Source organism: Pyrgilauda ruficollis, unplaced genomic scaffold (genome assembly GCF_017590135.1).
Source record: "Pyrgilauda ruficollis isolate IOZ18807 unplaced genomic scaffold, ASM1759013v1 scaffold3, whole genome shotgun sequence".
In the NCBI taxonomy this organism is placed as follows: Eukaryota; Metazoa; Chordata; class Aves; order Passeriformes; family Passeridae; genus Pyrgilauda; species Pyrgilauda ruficollis.
In genome coordinates, this window is record NW_024524377.1 from 20469144 (window position 1) to 20484894 (window position 15751).

General features: G+C 38.9%; 1 protein-coding gene across 1 annotated transcript in view; it reads right to left on the minus strand.

Moving 5' to 3' along the window:
* PDE11A (phosphodiesterase 11A) overlaps window positions 1-15751 on the minus strand; it is a 103682-nt gene that overhangs the window by 28680 nt on the left and 59251 nt on the right. Inside the window, exons 11-12 of the mRNA XM_041473259.1 lie at window positions 3294-3440; window positions 3083-3190 (exon numbers count right to left, since the gene is read on the minus strand). Of these exons, the coding sequence (XP_041329193.1) occupies window positions 3083-3190; window positions 3294-3440 (255 nt within the window). The remainder of the gene's footprint in view (window positions 1-3082; window positions 3191-3293; window positions 3441-15751) is intronic.

Below are 15751 nucleotides of genomic sequence, written 5' to 3' on the forward strand. Positions count from 1 at the left end.
ATTTTCTCTTTTTATTTTTTTAAACATAGCTCTTGTATAACAAAAAATAATAAAAATCTATTTATAAAAAGGGATTAAAAATAGTTTGTAACTGACAACACCATGTGTCAAGTTTCAGTCTAGAGAAAATATTCATGGCTAAGTTAAAATAACTTAAAAGGGAAGTTTTATAATATGAAATTGATGTAGTAATAAATATTCTTTAGTGTAATCCAAACTTTGATTAAATTAAAGGATTCAACCTGTATTGCAAATGCAGGGAAAACAATTAAGGAATTTATTAACAGTAGCAATATCTCAAAAATAAATGCCACATTTTATTTAATGTAAAGTCTTGTCACTGAATATATGAAAGAAATACAGCATATGTCACGTAGTAAAAAACATTTCATTTAAAACAATGCTACAGTAAGGGAATATCTTCTTTGAATATAATGCAAATAAACAGAGGATTGCATTTCCTCATTTCTGAATTTACAAGAGGAAAAAAAAAAAAAACAAACAAACATGGCAATAGACGATAGTGCAGTAAAATTTATTTTCACCAGAAAAGGAATGACCCATAACTCATGAGTGGCAGAGTCTCCAGTGAGTTATGGAGGTCATTCTTTCATGTGAGGAAATGAATTGCATTCATTATACCTTGCCCCACATCTATATGTTTTGTTATTAGCACACCAGATGGGATTTTAATTTGGTATTGCTTACTTGTTCATTTTTGCCCTTTGAAATAAGTATCAATGTGAACTGTGTTGGCAAAGGCACTGATAATGAAGCCTGGGCTTGATCCTGCACTTTACTCTCAGGTACTCCCTTAACTTGAAGAGCAGCCTTGCTGCAGTGCTTGTCTTCAGAATTCTTGGGCATCTGAAATACAGAACTATGGCTTGCAGAACTGGGCTTGTGATTGCTCAGGAGAGAGAAAATACATACTTAGACATACAGGAACATACTTTAGATATGCAAAAGGCTGAGTTTGCCAGGAGTGAAACAACGGTTTAGTCTTTGTTGAATTTCTCTTTTTGACTTTGACAGAATTTTTCTCTGTTTGACTTGTTCAACACAGCTGAATTTTCCTTGTGCATTCAGTGGGAGTATGGTGGGGTCCTTAGAGGCTACTGCACTATAGGTTAGCTATGACTATACTATGGTAAATCCCACCTGAAAACGCCCTAAAATAGAATTACTGGTTTCTATTTGTGGGGCAGTCTACATTGTTCACTGTCATGGAGAAATCAGAAATAAGGTGCAATAAATGCACAAAGCAATGCCTTTTTGAGTGGCAGAGAAGGGCTCTGATAAGCCCTTCAAGGGGTTTTGTCTAAGAATTTTCCCCCTTTTACCAGTGAAAAAAGAAGGCACACGCTAACTTGGATGGTATCCCCAAGACAAATGCAGTAGGAGCAAGCCTTGGATTATTACTAATGTCAAGTCTCTCTTTTGTGTCTTTTTTTTGCACAAATTAATCTTCCTGTATCCTGAAGGGAGAGCAGACGAAACAGATCACACACTGAACTTATTCTGTTCCCAGCCAGAGCCAGAGCCAAGCGGGGTGGGATGTGTGGAGACTCCAGTGCTGCGGCCACTCACATCCAGCCCTGCACATGGAATTGCTCATTCTGTTTATTACCAGGAGCATGGGCAAGGAAATGAACTTGGCTTAAAAATGCCGGATCACATCTCACAGACAGTTGCACCCCTGTGCTGACTGCTAAAAGGATTCTGAAATTACGCCGCGAGAGCCACGGTCAGAGCATCTGTCGGCGGAGGCAGGGCAGGTGGCTGCTGGAGCCGCCGGGATGGAGGTGGCCGCTCCCACGGGCAGAGCAGCGTGCCGCAAACCTGGCCTCGGAGCTCCACCTAGGGGTGTCACCGCTGGGGCTGGGGGCTCCCCGCCCCGGCAGCCTCCGGCACAAATTACTGTAATTCACACCCAGCGGCGCTGCCCGCCTTTGCCTGTATTCATCAGAGGAAAATGCTTTTTCTTTCTCTAAAACTGGGGGAAAAAAAAAAAAAAGGCATGTCAAGTTTATAAAACCATAAAAACTACCAGCACCCAGGCATTACCACCGAATTTCCTTAGAGACCATCAGCAAGTGCCTGCTGAAACAATGTTCATTCTGCACAGCTGAGCAGCCTCACGCCCATTGGAAGAGGTTCTCTCGTTGGATAGCTTCCTTTCCTTTGTCTCGTGGTGCATGGTACAGCTTCACTATGCCTCCATCAACACTGACAGAAACACACCCACCCTGCTGGGATTGACCAAGCACTAGAATGACCTGCTAGGGGAAGTCAGAGTCTCTTTTTCATGCCCAACATGCAAAATTCTGGCATCCAGGACCCCTGAGTTTTTTGTTGGTACATTTACAAGAATGAACTAGCTAGATATGGGTTATTTCCCACAGTGAGGTTGCTGTGGGGTAGGGCGAGAGAGCAGGTATGCTTGTTCTAGTATGTTAGCAGTGGTACTTTCAGCAGAATTTACTTGTAAATTTAAATTTACTTTAAATTTCAGTAGAATTTACTTGTATGCTGAAAGGAGCTACAGGTACTGCTGGAGATACATGCTAATAAAACCCCTAAGTGTTAACAGTGTCCAGTGGAGACTCAAGATTCACTTAGATAACTATGCTGGAAAATAATTTTCAAATCTTTTGAGGCAGTACCTTCCAAAACTATTTAGATGAAGCTGGATAAAGAGATAATAAATATCAACATAATAAATACTTTGGGATTCTAATCCTTGGTTTTGTACTTCCCAATTAGGAGTTTGAAATAAATGTCAAATCAAAGACTTCCAAAGGAAAAACATTTCGTAAGATCAAGATCTGTAATAACAAGAGCACTTCAAGACTGCCATCTGTTTTCAGTCACTTTAATGCGCCTATGATATCACTGTCACTAAAACACTATAAGGTTTTGCCAAATATGTGCTGCCTTAAGTTGAATAAATTCTGTCTGCTTTGCTATTGGAAATGAGTAGCATAATAACTAGAAAAGAAATTCAATGCTGGCAAATGTTTAGCCAGGTTAGGCAGTGTAGCAGTAGAAGCTCTTGGGGGCTGTGTAGCTAGGTACTCACAGTTAACATGGCAAACATCAGCTGGCAGACGTTGAAAGCGTGCCTCCAGTTGTGATACAGGACCATGCGATAGTTCTTCCGCACCGTCAAAAGCCACCTACACAGCGTCTGAAATTCAAAGTGCAATTTGTAGCAGGGCTACTAAATGTGTACAAATGGACAGAGCAGTGCCAAGACAAAAGCAGCAGATATGTGCAGCGCAGATGGTTACCTCGTAGTCAATTTTAAATTTCTGAACCATTCCAAGTTCCATGAACATCCGCAGGGCTGCAGTAATCATGGCATCCACATCAAGCGAGAAGTCATCAAAATGGATATCATCAATGCCAAGCTCTGACACCAGAGGGATGTTTGCTGCCTGGAAATGCCAAAGGGAAATTTCTGATTCAAAACTTCCGTCCTTTTTCCTTTTTTTCACTCTTACAAGAAACAAACCATACATCACTTCTGACCTGCTGATACATCCCCTGCTTGATTCAAATGCTGAGCAGTAAAAGTCTTCATCTGAGAAACACAAACACGTCAAGCTAACAGAGTGTGGAAACAGTGGGAAGGAGAGGAACCTGGTATGAGCAGGAAATATGTTCACCATCCCAACTGGAGCCCTGATACAGCATTTAGACTGAAAGCTGACCACTTTACAGCCACTGCAGTAACACAATATATTCCAATGCACATTACAGTGCTGTAATGCAAGAAACATCTGGATAGCCAGAAGCCGGGAGTTTTAATTGCTACCATTTAGAAATGCAAAGTAAATATACTGCTCTGCGGAATTTCTTCATCCAAATGCCTTCATAATCATAAGCATACAAGTGCCCTTTGCTTTACACTGTTCACTACTCACACACAGAACCAGAAGAAGAGGAATACAAGAAATGTCTAGAAGTACTCTCCAAAGTAAAATAATTTTCAACATGCTGATTTTATAGTAAGTCAATAAAACAACAGCAAAAGCCTTACATTTTGCATTGTCTGTATAACAGGAACTTCTGTTTGTAAGAGAGGAATGAGCTGCTCTTGCACACACAAACACAGGAATGTGTGCCGGCCTGGCTGATGTATTTAGTTGAGCACAGAGATGTGCTGTGGCTTGCTCAGTGGCAGCACCTGCATGAGCCAGGCAGAGGTGCTGACAAACCTCCCAGGCTTCTTTCACCTTCCTTCCGCCCCTTCAGACTTGCTGGTCTTCTCTCTGGAGAGGGCAGGTGCAGGGGGTACATTTGCTGAAGGAGCAGCTGTCCCCTGTCTCCCGCAGTGAGAGGGTGATGGGTCAGGTGGAAGCTTCTCCAAGGGGCTGGATCCAGCCCACAGGCTGAGCTGGACAGTGCTGAATTAGTTAAAATCACATGGACACAGCTGCTGTGGAACATCCAGCTATACACTTGCATAAAATGCCAGTTTAGTTCAAGCAACTGTAATGTAAGTTCACCTTGACTGTTACAGGTTCTATGGTTCTACTTTATGGTTTCCTTTTTGAAAACTTGTGTTTTGAAACACTGCACTCTAACTACAAGTTACTGACATGTAAAAATCTTCTTTTGGATGAAGACAAAGTACCACCTCAATAATTACTTTATGCAATGCAGAGATCAAGTTGCTTTAGCTATACCACATAGGAGAAGATGGTGTAAACCTGTCATAAAATAATATTAACATTGTGGTTTTAACTTACTTGCTGGGTAGAAGAAAATTATTTTTGGTTCAGTACTCAGTAAAACACACCAGTACCTCAGAAGTCATGGCACAGTGCCAGGAGTTAAACTGATACAGGAAATACAGCAAACCCATCAAGTCAAGTGTCATCCCAGGACACAGCTTAAGAACCTCTGAAGCATGCAGGCAGAGATGCAAGCTCTGTTAACTGCACACTCAGTTGTCTGCTAACATACTTAGAACATACTAACATACCAGGCTGGATCAATTCAGCATCTTTTTTTGAGTAATCACTGAAATATGTGGAATACTTCTAGATGATCCCAACAGGAGTTACACCTTAACATCCTTTAAGATCTGAAAAACTGTGTCTATAATTCCAGGATAAAGTAAGAAAGAAAATGTGGTTAGGTGTGAAGCAGGAATGCTGGCCCTGAAACTATGCTGTCCAGACCTTCAGCAATCTTATAAAAATTGTGACTTTTTTATCATTCATTTATTCTTCGAAGACTTGGGGGATAGTGGACATGCACATTAATATTAAGTCTATGAATACACTCATGGATAGAAATAAGATTCTCAATATAATCGTTTTTTGGGGAAGAAACACATTTGTACATCATACTCCTTAGTGAAAAGCTTAAATAACAAGCTGAAAGAGAAGCACTTGATTGTGAGTAGACCTTCTTGAAATTGTTTATCAAACAATCTTTACAAACCTACTGCTGCATTTTCATTAACTTTGAAGTGGGATCTAATTAACATTTTCAGAATTTTTGGTCTCTTAAAGAAAAGCAGATCTTTTCCTTGCTATTTTTTATGGAAACCAACACTTTTATCACCCTGTTGCAATTCAAGGTAGAACACTTGAAGCAGTTGTTCAACTAAAATTGTTTTTCCATTTGTCAAACAGTAGAGAAATAACAATATATTCCAAATCTATTACAAATTGAACAACAGGATATTAACAAAGCAAGTCAAAAACAATTTCTTCCCACGTCAGTCTGAAACTTTTAAATATTTATGAGGTTTTACATTCCTAAATTTAACAGGAGTGCCATAATCCAAAATAACTGCTGAATTAATAGCCAGGAGATAACATTTGTATAAAAGAACCATTTGCTTTACAACAGCAATAAAGGAAACAACAGAATTATGAGTGCAGAGTCTAATTTGAATAATGTTAAAAAAATGATATGTTGTGGGGCTGCAGCAGTATTCTGGCTGCACCTGGCATTGACTATCCTCAGCTTGTTAGGCTAGAAATGCAAAAGTCCAGGGTTTAGAGGAGAACATTCATTAACACTTCATATTTTAAAATTACAGAGATATAAAAAAAAATTAATAATGCAGAATACTAAAATATATTCCTCCCTGAAATTTTGCAGTGCTGCAGGAAAAATTTCAGTGGATTTCTTCAAATAAACAGCAATAACAACACTCTCAGGAAAACAGAGAGGATGAAAATACAATGACAGCAAAAGGAAGGGGCAGGCAATTAAAATTCAAGTTACAGTGAAATTATTAAAGTACCCAGTGATTTACAATCCCTTAAAAGGCCATGGGTTTTTGAACATTTTGAAGTTTAATTTCCCCTTTCTTAAAACAATTAAGAACATTTTACTCTGGAATCTTTTTACCCTGTGAATCAAGCTCTTCATATTCTTGAGGAAAATTCACATGACTCTTCTGTGAACTTATGGTAAGTTAAAGCCAGATGTGCCTCCTCTGGTCACATTTCCATATGTCCAGTACTAACCCAAAAAATTTGCCTTGAAGGGAATCTGGAACACAAGTTTGGCTGAACACATGGAAGGCAACTGGTCTTGCCTAATAAAATACAAACTCGGCAGTTGCCAGCCTAGGAAAATATCATCAGTCGTAGGTAGCTCGAAAAAGAGGATGTCATGCCTCCAAACAAGAGCATAAGGATAAGATCTGTAGTTACTCCATAGTCAGGCATGCCTGGAATAGGGTAGAATGAATACAGGAAGGAGGAAAAGCACCTTTGTACTCAGTTCCAGTTGGCGACAAGATTCACCTTTCCTCATTGCTCTTTGCTACCAGCTAAATTCTATCCCAGCCTGCTCATTACTTGTGAACAGCTGAGAGACAAGGGACTGGTTGAGCCTTAGTTTCCATCAGCTATCACAAAAGGCCATATGTCATTAATGGCCCTCTTACTGCAAAACGTGGAACATCAAAGTGGCTTTCATCACACAGTCACAATGCTGGCCACTATAAAAGACAGCCCATGGGAACAGAAAAATAACATTTTTTGGTTCAGTATTAATAAGCCTTTGGGCTCCTGTGGATGCATAAAGCCTAAGAAGGAAAATGCTTACTAAATTATTTTGTACTAACTCATCTAATAGCATATTCTTCACAATCTTCTGTATCAATATTTGATAATGTGATAAAATCAGATGTAAAGAAACTGGCAAGTTCTTCCCAAAGCATTCTTCCTTTGTAAAATGTGCACTACCATGGTAGCAGTCCAGCAAAACACAGAAAACACTGACATCCTACCTTGCCATGTCATCTTAAAATTTCTCTACTTCAGTTTTAGTACCTGTGTGAATAAGACATCAGTGCATATTATGCAAGGAAAGTACTTTGAAACATACTGATAAGTATATTAGTATGGCTTTGTTTAAGAAAAAGGTACATTCTGCCATTTGATATATTCAGCTTCCTTCCTATGTGTACCAGAACTATTCTGTAACAGCAGCTTCCACTTACTGAATGCAGTTCACTTTTTGCATAGCCTTATTTACAGTGGCATGTGGAATGATCAGCAAGGCTTCCTCATCAGAAAATACTGCCTGACTGATGGAAAGAAGTAACAAGGAACTTGATTATATTTAACACATATAAAGATTTTTCATGAAATATATATTCCAATGTAGCAAAAAAAAAGGCAAAATAATGTGGTGTACATCTTAAATCCCAGGGGCATTGTTAGAGTCCAGAGTTCACACACTATTCGAACAGCAGGTCAGGATCTGACCTCATGTACACTCTGGAGTGAAACTGGAGCTCTAGACAACATGACACACACAGAGAAGAAATAAAATTGCCTTTTCAAGTATCCCTTCATCTCAAATATCTCTCAGAAGATTAGGATCTGAATAACCTTAAAGGATGATCATCAAAAGCTGAAGAGAAAGTATCAAAGTGAAGAATATTTAAATGTGATGCCTTCATTATCTCTCACATAATCTTCTATGATTCCATGAAGCCATTTTGAAGGCATCATTTTCTGATGGCAAAGATTTTTATTTGTGAAAGGTTCTTTTCATATATAAAGGCCTCTAAAATACTTGCTTATATTTATAGCTGCAGGCAAGCCTCTTTTAAAATGTATCTTTATAGTCAGTTATTAACAGCAGTGGACAGATTTTGTACTTCTTCACAGACATGGAAGACCAAAGCCTGTTATATTCCAGTCTGACACATTTACTCTCTCCAAGAGAGAAAGAATCAAGTGTTGCAGCTCCAGCATGTTTAATGCCCAGAGCAAACTGGCTTTTAAAGGCCTCCATCTGTTACTGGAGACTGTGGATTGCAACTCTTTGCCCTTCACAATGCTGTGTTAGAAGCTCTTTTCAAACAACAGCAAGTGGCATTACAAGGGAATTTTACAATATTTACAGTAAAGGGGAGTGGGTAGGAAATGACTGATGTGTATTTTCCTCTTGATTTTGATTTAATACCATTTTAAACATGATTATCACAGGAGCATTACTCTGCCTTCAGTAGTGAAATCACTCAGAAACACAGCCTCGTTTAGTTTGGAGAGAACTTTTGAGACCAACCAGTCCTATGCCCCTGCCCCAAGGAAACCTCATGCTGCCATACAAACACACTTTGCAGCTGTCAGCTCTACCAGACTCCTTCAATGTTCCAGTCTCTGTGAATGTCTTATATCTGAAAAATTGTTGGATGAAGGGCAGGGTGGAACAGGATTTGTGTATTTTATACCTCCTCAGATTAACAGATACAACACAGATAAACAGAGAGTTGCAGTTGTTAGATCAAAAGCCCAAACTCTGCCCCAAGTCCCACAGTAGGTGTCTGAGCCCTTTGCTGGAAAAGGTCATTCCTTGATTTAGTCAAAGTTTTACATCTGTAAACCAAGAATAATGCAGTACATGCATCCAGCTTCAAAACCTGCAGTTGAAACATGAATATGTATGTAGTGCAACTGCTCCACCTTCAAATGGCAAACTAACAGCTTAACATGTACTTTAGACATGAAATGTAGAACAGAGTTGCATTTACACTTGTTTCAAAAAGTTGTGTTTGACCATTTACCAAATGCAACTACTGCTTAGTATGATGCTGGTATTTCTTTTAATTAAAAGAGAAACTTCACAGCATTAAGAAAGCTATTTAGACTGCTTCTATCAGAACAAGAAAAGTAGACATTAAGCAATATATAACTATCAAATATAGCATTTAGGATTTTTTTTATTATCATGCAGTGTGGACTTAGGACAAAAGTATGGTATTTACTTTCTGCTTTGGAGATCAAACTGTATGTGCCTGAGGAAAGGATTTGTCTTCTTATAATTTTCATTTTAAAAGGGCAAGGGAAGGTATGTCATTACAGTATTAAACATGCTACTTCCAAAGCTAGCCCCAGAATTATAGCTAAAAACCAGAAAACATTTTGAATATTTCTAATCAGTCAATCAATCCTATCTGAACATACTGCTTTCTGAAAATCAAAAAGAAAGAATACTTTTCAGAGATAAAAATGACATATAAAATTTTGTTACGAACTATAATAGGCGCAAAACCCGTTATTTTATGTTACTAAAAATCAATCCTTGATGCTGGACTTGTTTCCTAGTACACAGAAACAAAATATATGGCAGCCAATAAAAGGAACAAGAAATTTTGATTTTAAAAGAACAGAGGCATAAAATAAAAAAAATTAATGGTCTAGGCATCTATTATTCTTAAGGCCAAAGTCCATAACCACAGCAGCCTAGGACTGGAGTTTTACAGGGCATGCACATTGGACACAATGATCTCCCAAGGCGCGCTGGGGAGTGTTCACGTCCTTTTGGCTGATGGTGATTAGGAAAGAACCAGTGTGTCACATACTGCAGGCTAGCAACTGTCGAGTTTTTATGGCCATCAGTGCAGATGAGAAGTTTGTACAAAAGGGTCTATTCAGTCTCTGTTTCAGAATTTCAAACAAACACAAGCAGCAAACCTAGGGCAACTATTTCTCTACACTACAAAAGTGTCAGGCTGCCATTTCCCACAAAGCTTCACTTGGTTTTGGTGGCAAAAAGTCAGCTTTGTTACTCCCATGGAGAGCAGAATGGGTAATGTGGACTTGCCCTCCCCCTTACGCCTGTAAATTTGGGAGGGTGAGAAAAGTGGGATACAACATAGCCTTTTCCTACCCAGAAAGTGGAGGAAAAGTTCTAGCTCCTTCCTTGAAGACTCAGAAGAGGAAAAACATGATTAAGGAGCAGGGACAGGTTTCTTCTCATGGTGGACATAATGTGAAGGCATAGGGAGGAGCTCACACATTTGGTGAAAAGACCCCAAACTGTGCCCTGCAACTCTCAGTTGGGCACACAGTGCCCAACTGAAGAGAGCATGTGAAAAAAGTGAAGGGGTTGTCAAGATCAGACACTGAAAAAAACCCCAAAGCCAGAACCTCAGAAATCCCACCAGAGCCACAATGTGCACTGGTATCACACTATTTTTGTGATCCTAGCACATTGCAGCAGCTCTCAGTGAACCGAAGCCAACATGCAGGACCACCAGTCCCGTGTCACCCTGGGGCCATGGTGGTGCCAGGGGCACAATGGCACTGGATGGGATTTCCTGGGAGCCACTGACATTTTCTTTCCGAGCAGCTGTGACAAATCAGGCTGGCAGTGCAGTGACGGGTGGGGAAAGTTATGCAAATGTATGAGTGGGTTACTGCTCCACTGGGGAGAAAGTCCTATTTCAGACCTGCTGGAGTGACAGCTATAGCAGAATACTGTCAGGTGGACAATAAATAATATTGACAACGCCTTCAACCTTATAACATACGTTTACAGGAATTCTGCAGAGAACATTTCCGTGATTCTCCTGAAAGGATGTTCTTGTCTTTTTGTCCTTACTTTTGGTCAAGTTCTGATTGCAGATTTAAAAGAAATCCAGCCATCCTATTCTGAACCCATAAATCACTCTCTAGGAGCACTGAGGACTGCCCAAAAGAGCTTTCTCCTCAAACCAGAGGTTCATCTCACTACAGCTTCACAAGCCAAGGCTTATCCCATGTGAGGCTTCTGCAGAGCAGGCTGAACTGAGCCCAGCTCCTCTCCCCAGAGCAGAATGTACATCCTCCACTGACCCCATGCACAAAGCCCCTCAGCAGAGAAAGCATAAGCACCCTGCACTGCAGCACGGCCTCTGGTTCATACACAACTCACAGCCTCAGCACCACAAGCTTTTTGACAAAACGTGCAGATCCCATTCTTTCAACAAAAAAAAAACCAAATAATAGGCACTTAAATATTATATTTATTTAGCTCCTTATTTACTACCCACATACTACTAACTTTATAATTTTTCTCAAAACAAAGGTTACTTTCATATATCACTTCTTTGAGGTAAAAGGCTGCAATACTGACATAAACACTTGTTTCTTGACAGTCATATTTTGAATACCTGTATATATATTTTGCTGCTTGTATCTTTTCCTTACCACTCCTCACAGCAACAGGTTTCCTTCAGGGAAGGTAGAGGTAGCACAAGTAGGTACTGGAATCAGCTTAACAGTAGAGTTTATACATACAAATGGATTTTTTTTGTTATTTTTGGGGTGGGGTTTTTGTGTGCCCTGAGCTTGCTGCAGGCACAGAACACACACACCTGTGTGGCAACAGAGAAAGCAGGGGTAGGCGAGTTAGGCAGGCTATTGTACTCATAGGCAGATTATGATGGGGGTGTGTGTGCTGTAGTCGATTTCTCATACATGTAAAGTGTTTGCAGTTTAAATTTGAAAGACTAAACCCACAGAACTACTGACACCATTTCTCTTAGAAGCTGTTATTTACTCTGCCAGGGGTTTTGCCCAGACTAAACCAATAGCAGACACCACCCGGAGAAGCCAATGAAACAGTGTAATAAATAATCTATACAAGATTGCAATTACAAATATTTTTGTACATAATATAGTTTAGATAATGTTTTGCTTGGATGACCCAGGCCCATTGATCCCAAATTGATCTAGAAAATAAGTGTGCATCCAGAGAATTCTTTTCTTCAAATAATGCCAGAGCCTAAGTTAATACTGCATAGAAGCATGGTCACTTACATGCTCATGTGTGGGACAGCCCTTTCAGCACAGCCTCATTCTCACCAGCTGATGGAGGAATGAAAAAAAAAAAAAAAATTGCAGGATATAACATGGCTGAACCTGTAAGGATATTTCTCTCCAGTCTCTCAGTGACATGTGCAAGAAAGGCACGCTGCCTTGCGCTGGGAACATATTCTACCACATGCACACACACAAACATTATGATGCTGTGAAATTGCACTGGCATTACATTTTTGCAGGATTTTACGGCTGAACAGAAATGCTGCTTGGCGACCAGCCTTAAAGTGGAGCAAGGATGGCACCCAGTGGCCAAACAGATTCATCTCAGAAAAACGTCTCCCATTCTTCATTTTGGAGAATTTTACTTATAAAAAGGTTCTAGTTCTAATATCAACTCCTTGGAAATGTCAAAAGCTTTTAAAGGACACTGCCTTCTTCCTTTGGGGAACATTTAAGTTTCTCGCTGTAAAATATTAAAAAAAAAAAAGCCTGTAGAAATATTGCCATTAATAATCAACACAATCAAGCATTCAAGACAAACAACTGCTTGCAGCTGGAACACTGCATAGAGGCAAAAATAAACAAAGAAAAATATTTTTCCATTTGTAGGGTGTATGCTAAGGAAACAATAATTCCTGTTTTTAAATTCTGTAAAAGTAAGTTTTTAATTTTAAAATTAACATTGATAATATTAATTCTTTAATTTAAAAATTAATATTGATAACATCAATGCCAACTAGAAAGTTTCTATCTATATAAATTTTGGTGCAAAGTACCTCTAGTTTTTAGCCAGAAAATTCCTCCGTATAGTTCTCAGCCTGCTGGGGCTACAGAAGCAATCAAGCACAGATAAATAAGAAATAATTTAAAATGTGAAGTATTTTGCCATTTTTATAGATTTCATTGAAAATTTCTTTCTTCCATGAGATAAAATAAACCCTGCAATAGTCCTTCTGGAGCAGTTGGGAATGTTGGGAATGCAGGTCTCAGAAGAGTGAGCTGTCACATACAGGGCCAGCCCAGGGGATGTCTTATCAGTTGTGTGGGGAATAATTTGCTCCTTGTTGGTGGCAAGAGAACCATGATAAAGTCACATGGAAAAACTCCTAAATTACCATCTTTCACTCAAGTACCTCAGATTTTTAAATTATGCTGGCCCACTTCCAGTGCATGAGTCTTTGCTAGATAAATTGTTCTTCCTGTTTGAAAATCTTTCTAAACAGAAATTCCTACGTCTGTCACTGACTGAAGTACACTACTTTATTATTTGACAAGTGTTAATATTTTTTCCTTTTTTAATCATCCATCAGGTACCCCTGTGGATTGCATGGCAGTTTAAATGTATTCCATGCCTTCTAATTTTTGCATGGTTGCTGGCTAAATAGTGTAGCAATGCTGAATTCTGTTTATTCCTTGATGTTTTCCATCTGACAAGGGATTCTTATGGAGCATGATGACCGATCAGATTGAAGGGCAGACAGCAGGTCTGTTGGGTAAAAAATCATTTCATCTTCACTTGGGAGCAATGTTTTGTTCCAACAATTGCTTTTTCTAACTTGTTTTTCTAAGCATTATCAAGACCTGGACCAATTAGGGTTTTGTGTATGGAAACAGATGCAAGAAACACAAGATTTCCCATGTGAATAACAAAAATCCAGTGTCTGAGAGCACCATAGTAGCAGCATGCTTTTTTTAGTATGGACAACTTAATAATCCTAAGTGTTTTATTACTTCTCTGCTGAAAATGTCTGTTGGTTAAGTATCACTGTATTACTGTGCATAATTACTAAGAAACTGAAAAACAGCCACTATTAAAGGCAGTAAGTCAGTAATATTTTTCAACTACTTGGAATGTTTTTATTTTAGTACTGTAAATATTAGAGTATAGCAAAAATAATTAGGGTTATCTAGATCAATTGAAATCTATTTCAGCTTTAGAGAAGAAGGCTTTTTGAACAACTAGTACAAAGACTGTTTTGATCATGCACATATTTTAATTTTCTGTTATTTTAATTGATTAAAGTTTATGACTTTTTAAGGTATTTAATGAGGAGATTTAAGCTTTGGTCTAACTATGAAGTAACTGATCTTGGAAGTAGTCATTATTATTTAATATTTCTAGTTACTGTGTGTCTTTACTCTGCAGTTAGAATATAAATGTTGATTTTTCACTTCCTTTTTAAATCATAGCCCTTAAGATCCCTTCTTTTTAACCTACAGTGTAAATATATCCAAAGATTATTCTGCATAGCATAAACATGCTGGAATAAATATATTTTGCTTTTGCATATTAAAAACATTCAACAAAAGTTCCTTATTGACTTCTGCAATGACCTTGCCCTGAAGCAATCCAGACCAGAATCTATTCCTTGCTGAAAGAAGCCTATCCCTTTTAAAAATTCATTTAATGACTTGTGCTAAATTCATAAATTAACAGAAAAAGTTGTCTGGGCATGGATATATGATTAAATTGTGGGCTTTATCTAGCTTCCAGGCCCCAGGCTTCTTTCTTTACTTGGCCTTAACTCTCCTAAATCATATACAGTTTTCTTCAAGAGAAATATTTATTTTAAAACAGGATTTACTTATCCCCTACACTAGAAAATAAACTAGTTTTGTGCAGGCTTATCATATAAATGCAATACAGTTGCATCACACAAATTTGTTGCAGTCCTAAAGTAGAATTGTTGAAACCATTCACAGATGTTCTAATATTTCTGTGCCCTCTTTGCAAATGGGAAACCAAACCATGAAGCAGTGCCCTGCCCTGCTCAGATGATTTGGCAACACAGGACAAGGATCTTGCCCAGTTAGACTGCAAATGTTCAGAGGGAGGATCTGTCCTCACAACCACTGCAGCCTCCCTTGAACCACTCCAGAGCCAGCAGGCAGGGCTGGCTGCACCCAAGAGGGCAGCTCAGTGCTTGAGCCTCACCAGGCTAAAGTACTCATTGTTTATAATTTTCAGTGTATGCAATGTGTTCGTGACTTCTTGTTTCCATGACAACTGAAGACACGGGCACATGTCAAAGCGTACTAAATAATGTAATACAAAGAAGACCTTGGTTTGATGAACTATGAAACTCCTAACACGGTGCTTTAGTTCCTGTCTTACGTGGGCAGTGGATATGGAAAAACAGAGAAATAAACTGTATTTTACATCTTGTGATCATGTACCTTTCTCAAAAGGGGAGAAGGGAACACAATTCAATATTAACATTTAAGCCCTGGTTACCTTCAAGTTTTTTCTTTAGTTTTTTTCCTATTGTTGGTATTCTCAGTGGAACCTGAGCAGCTGGAATAGCACTAGGGAAAAGCTCAGTGCCAGCAAGCACCCTGCAGTGACAGCCAAAGGGAAGTGAGTGTGAGCAGCTTTGGAGGCCAATCTGGCAAATCCTGCAGTGTGTGAAGAGCTTCATGTTTCCCCACACACGAAGGGAAACACAGGGTACCAAACTGATTGACACTGCTGTGCCATAAAAAAGCAGCAATGCATAACCCCCCGTATTCTATGGCATGGTCATACATGGTCCAAAACAAAGGCCAGATTGCCTTCCTGAAGTGTAATTACTGAGGAAGACTATGAAGTAATTACTATAAACTACGAAAATTTATTTAATTACAAGCTTATAAAAGTAATTAAAATAATTCTAAATCGAAAGATGACATCACAG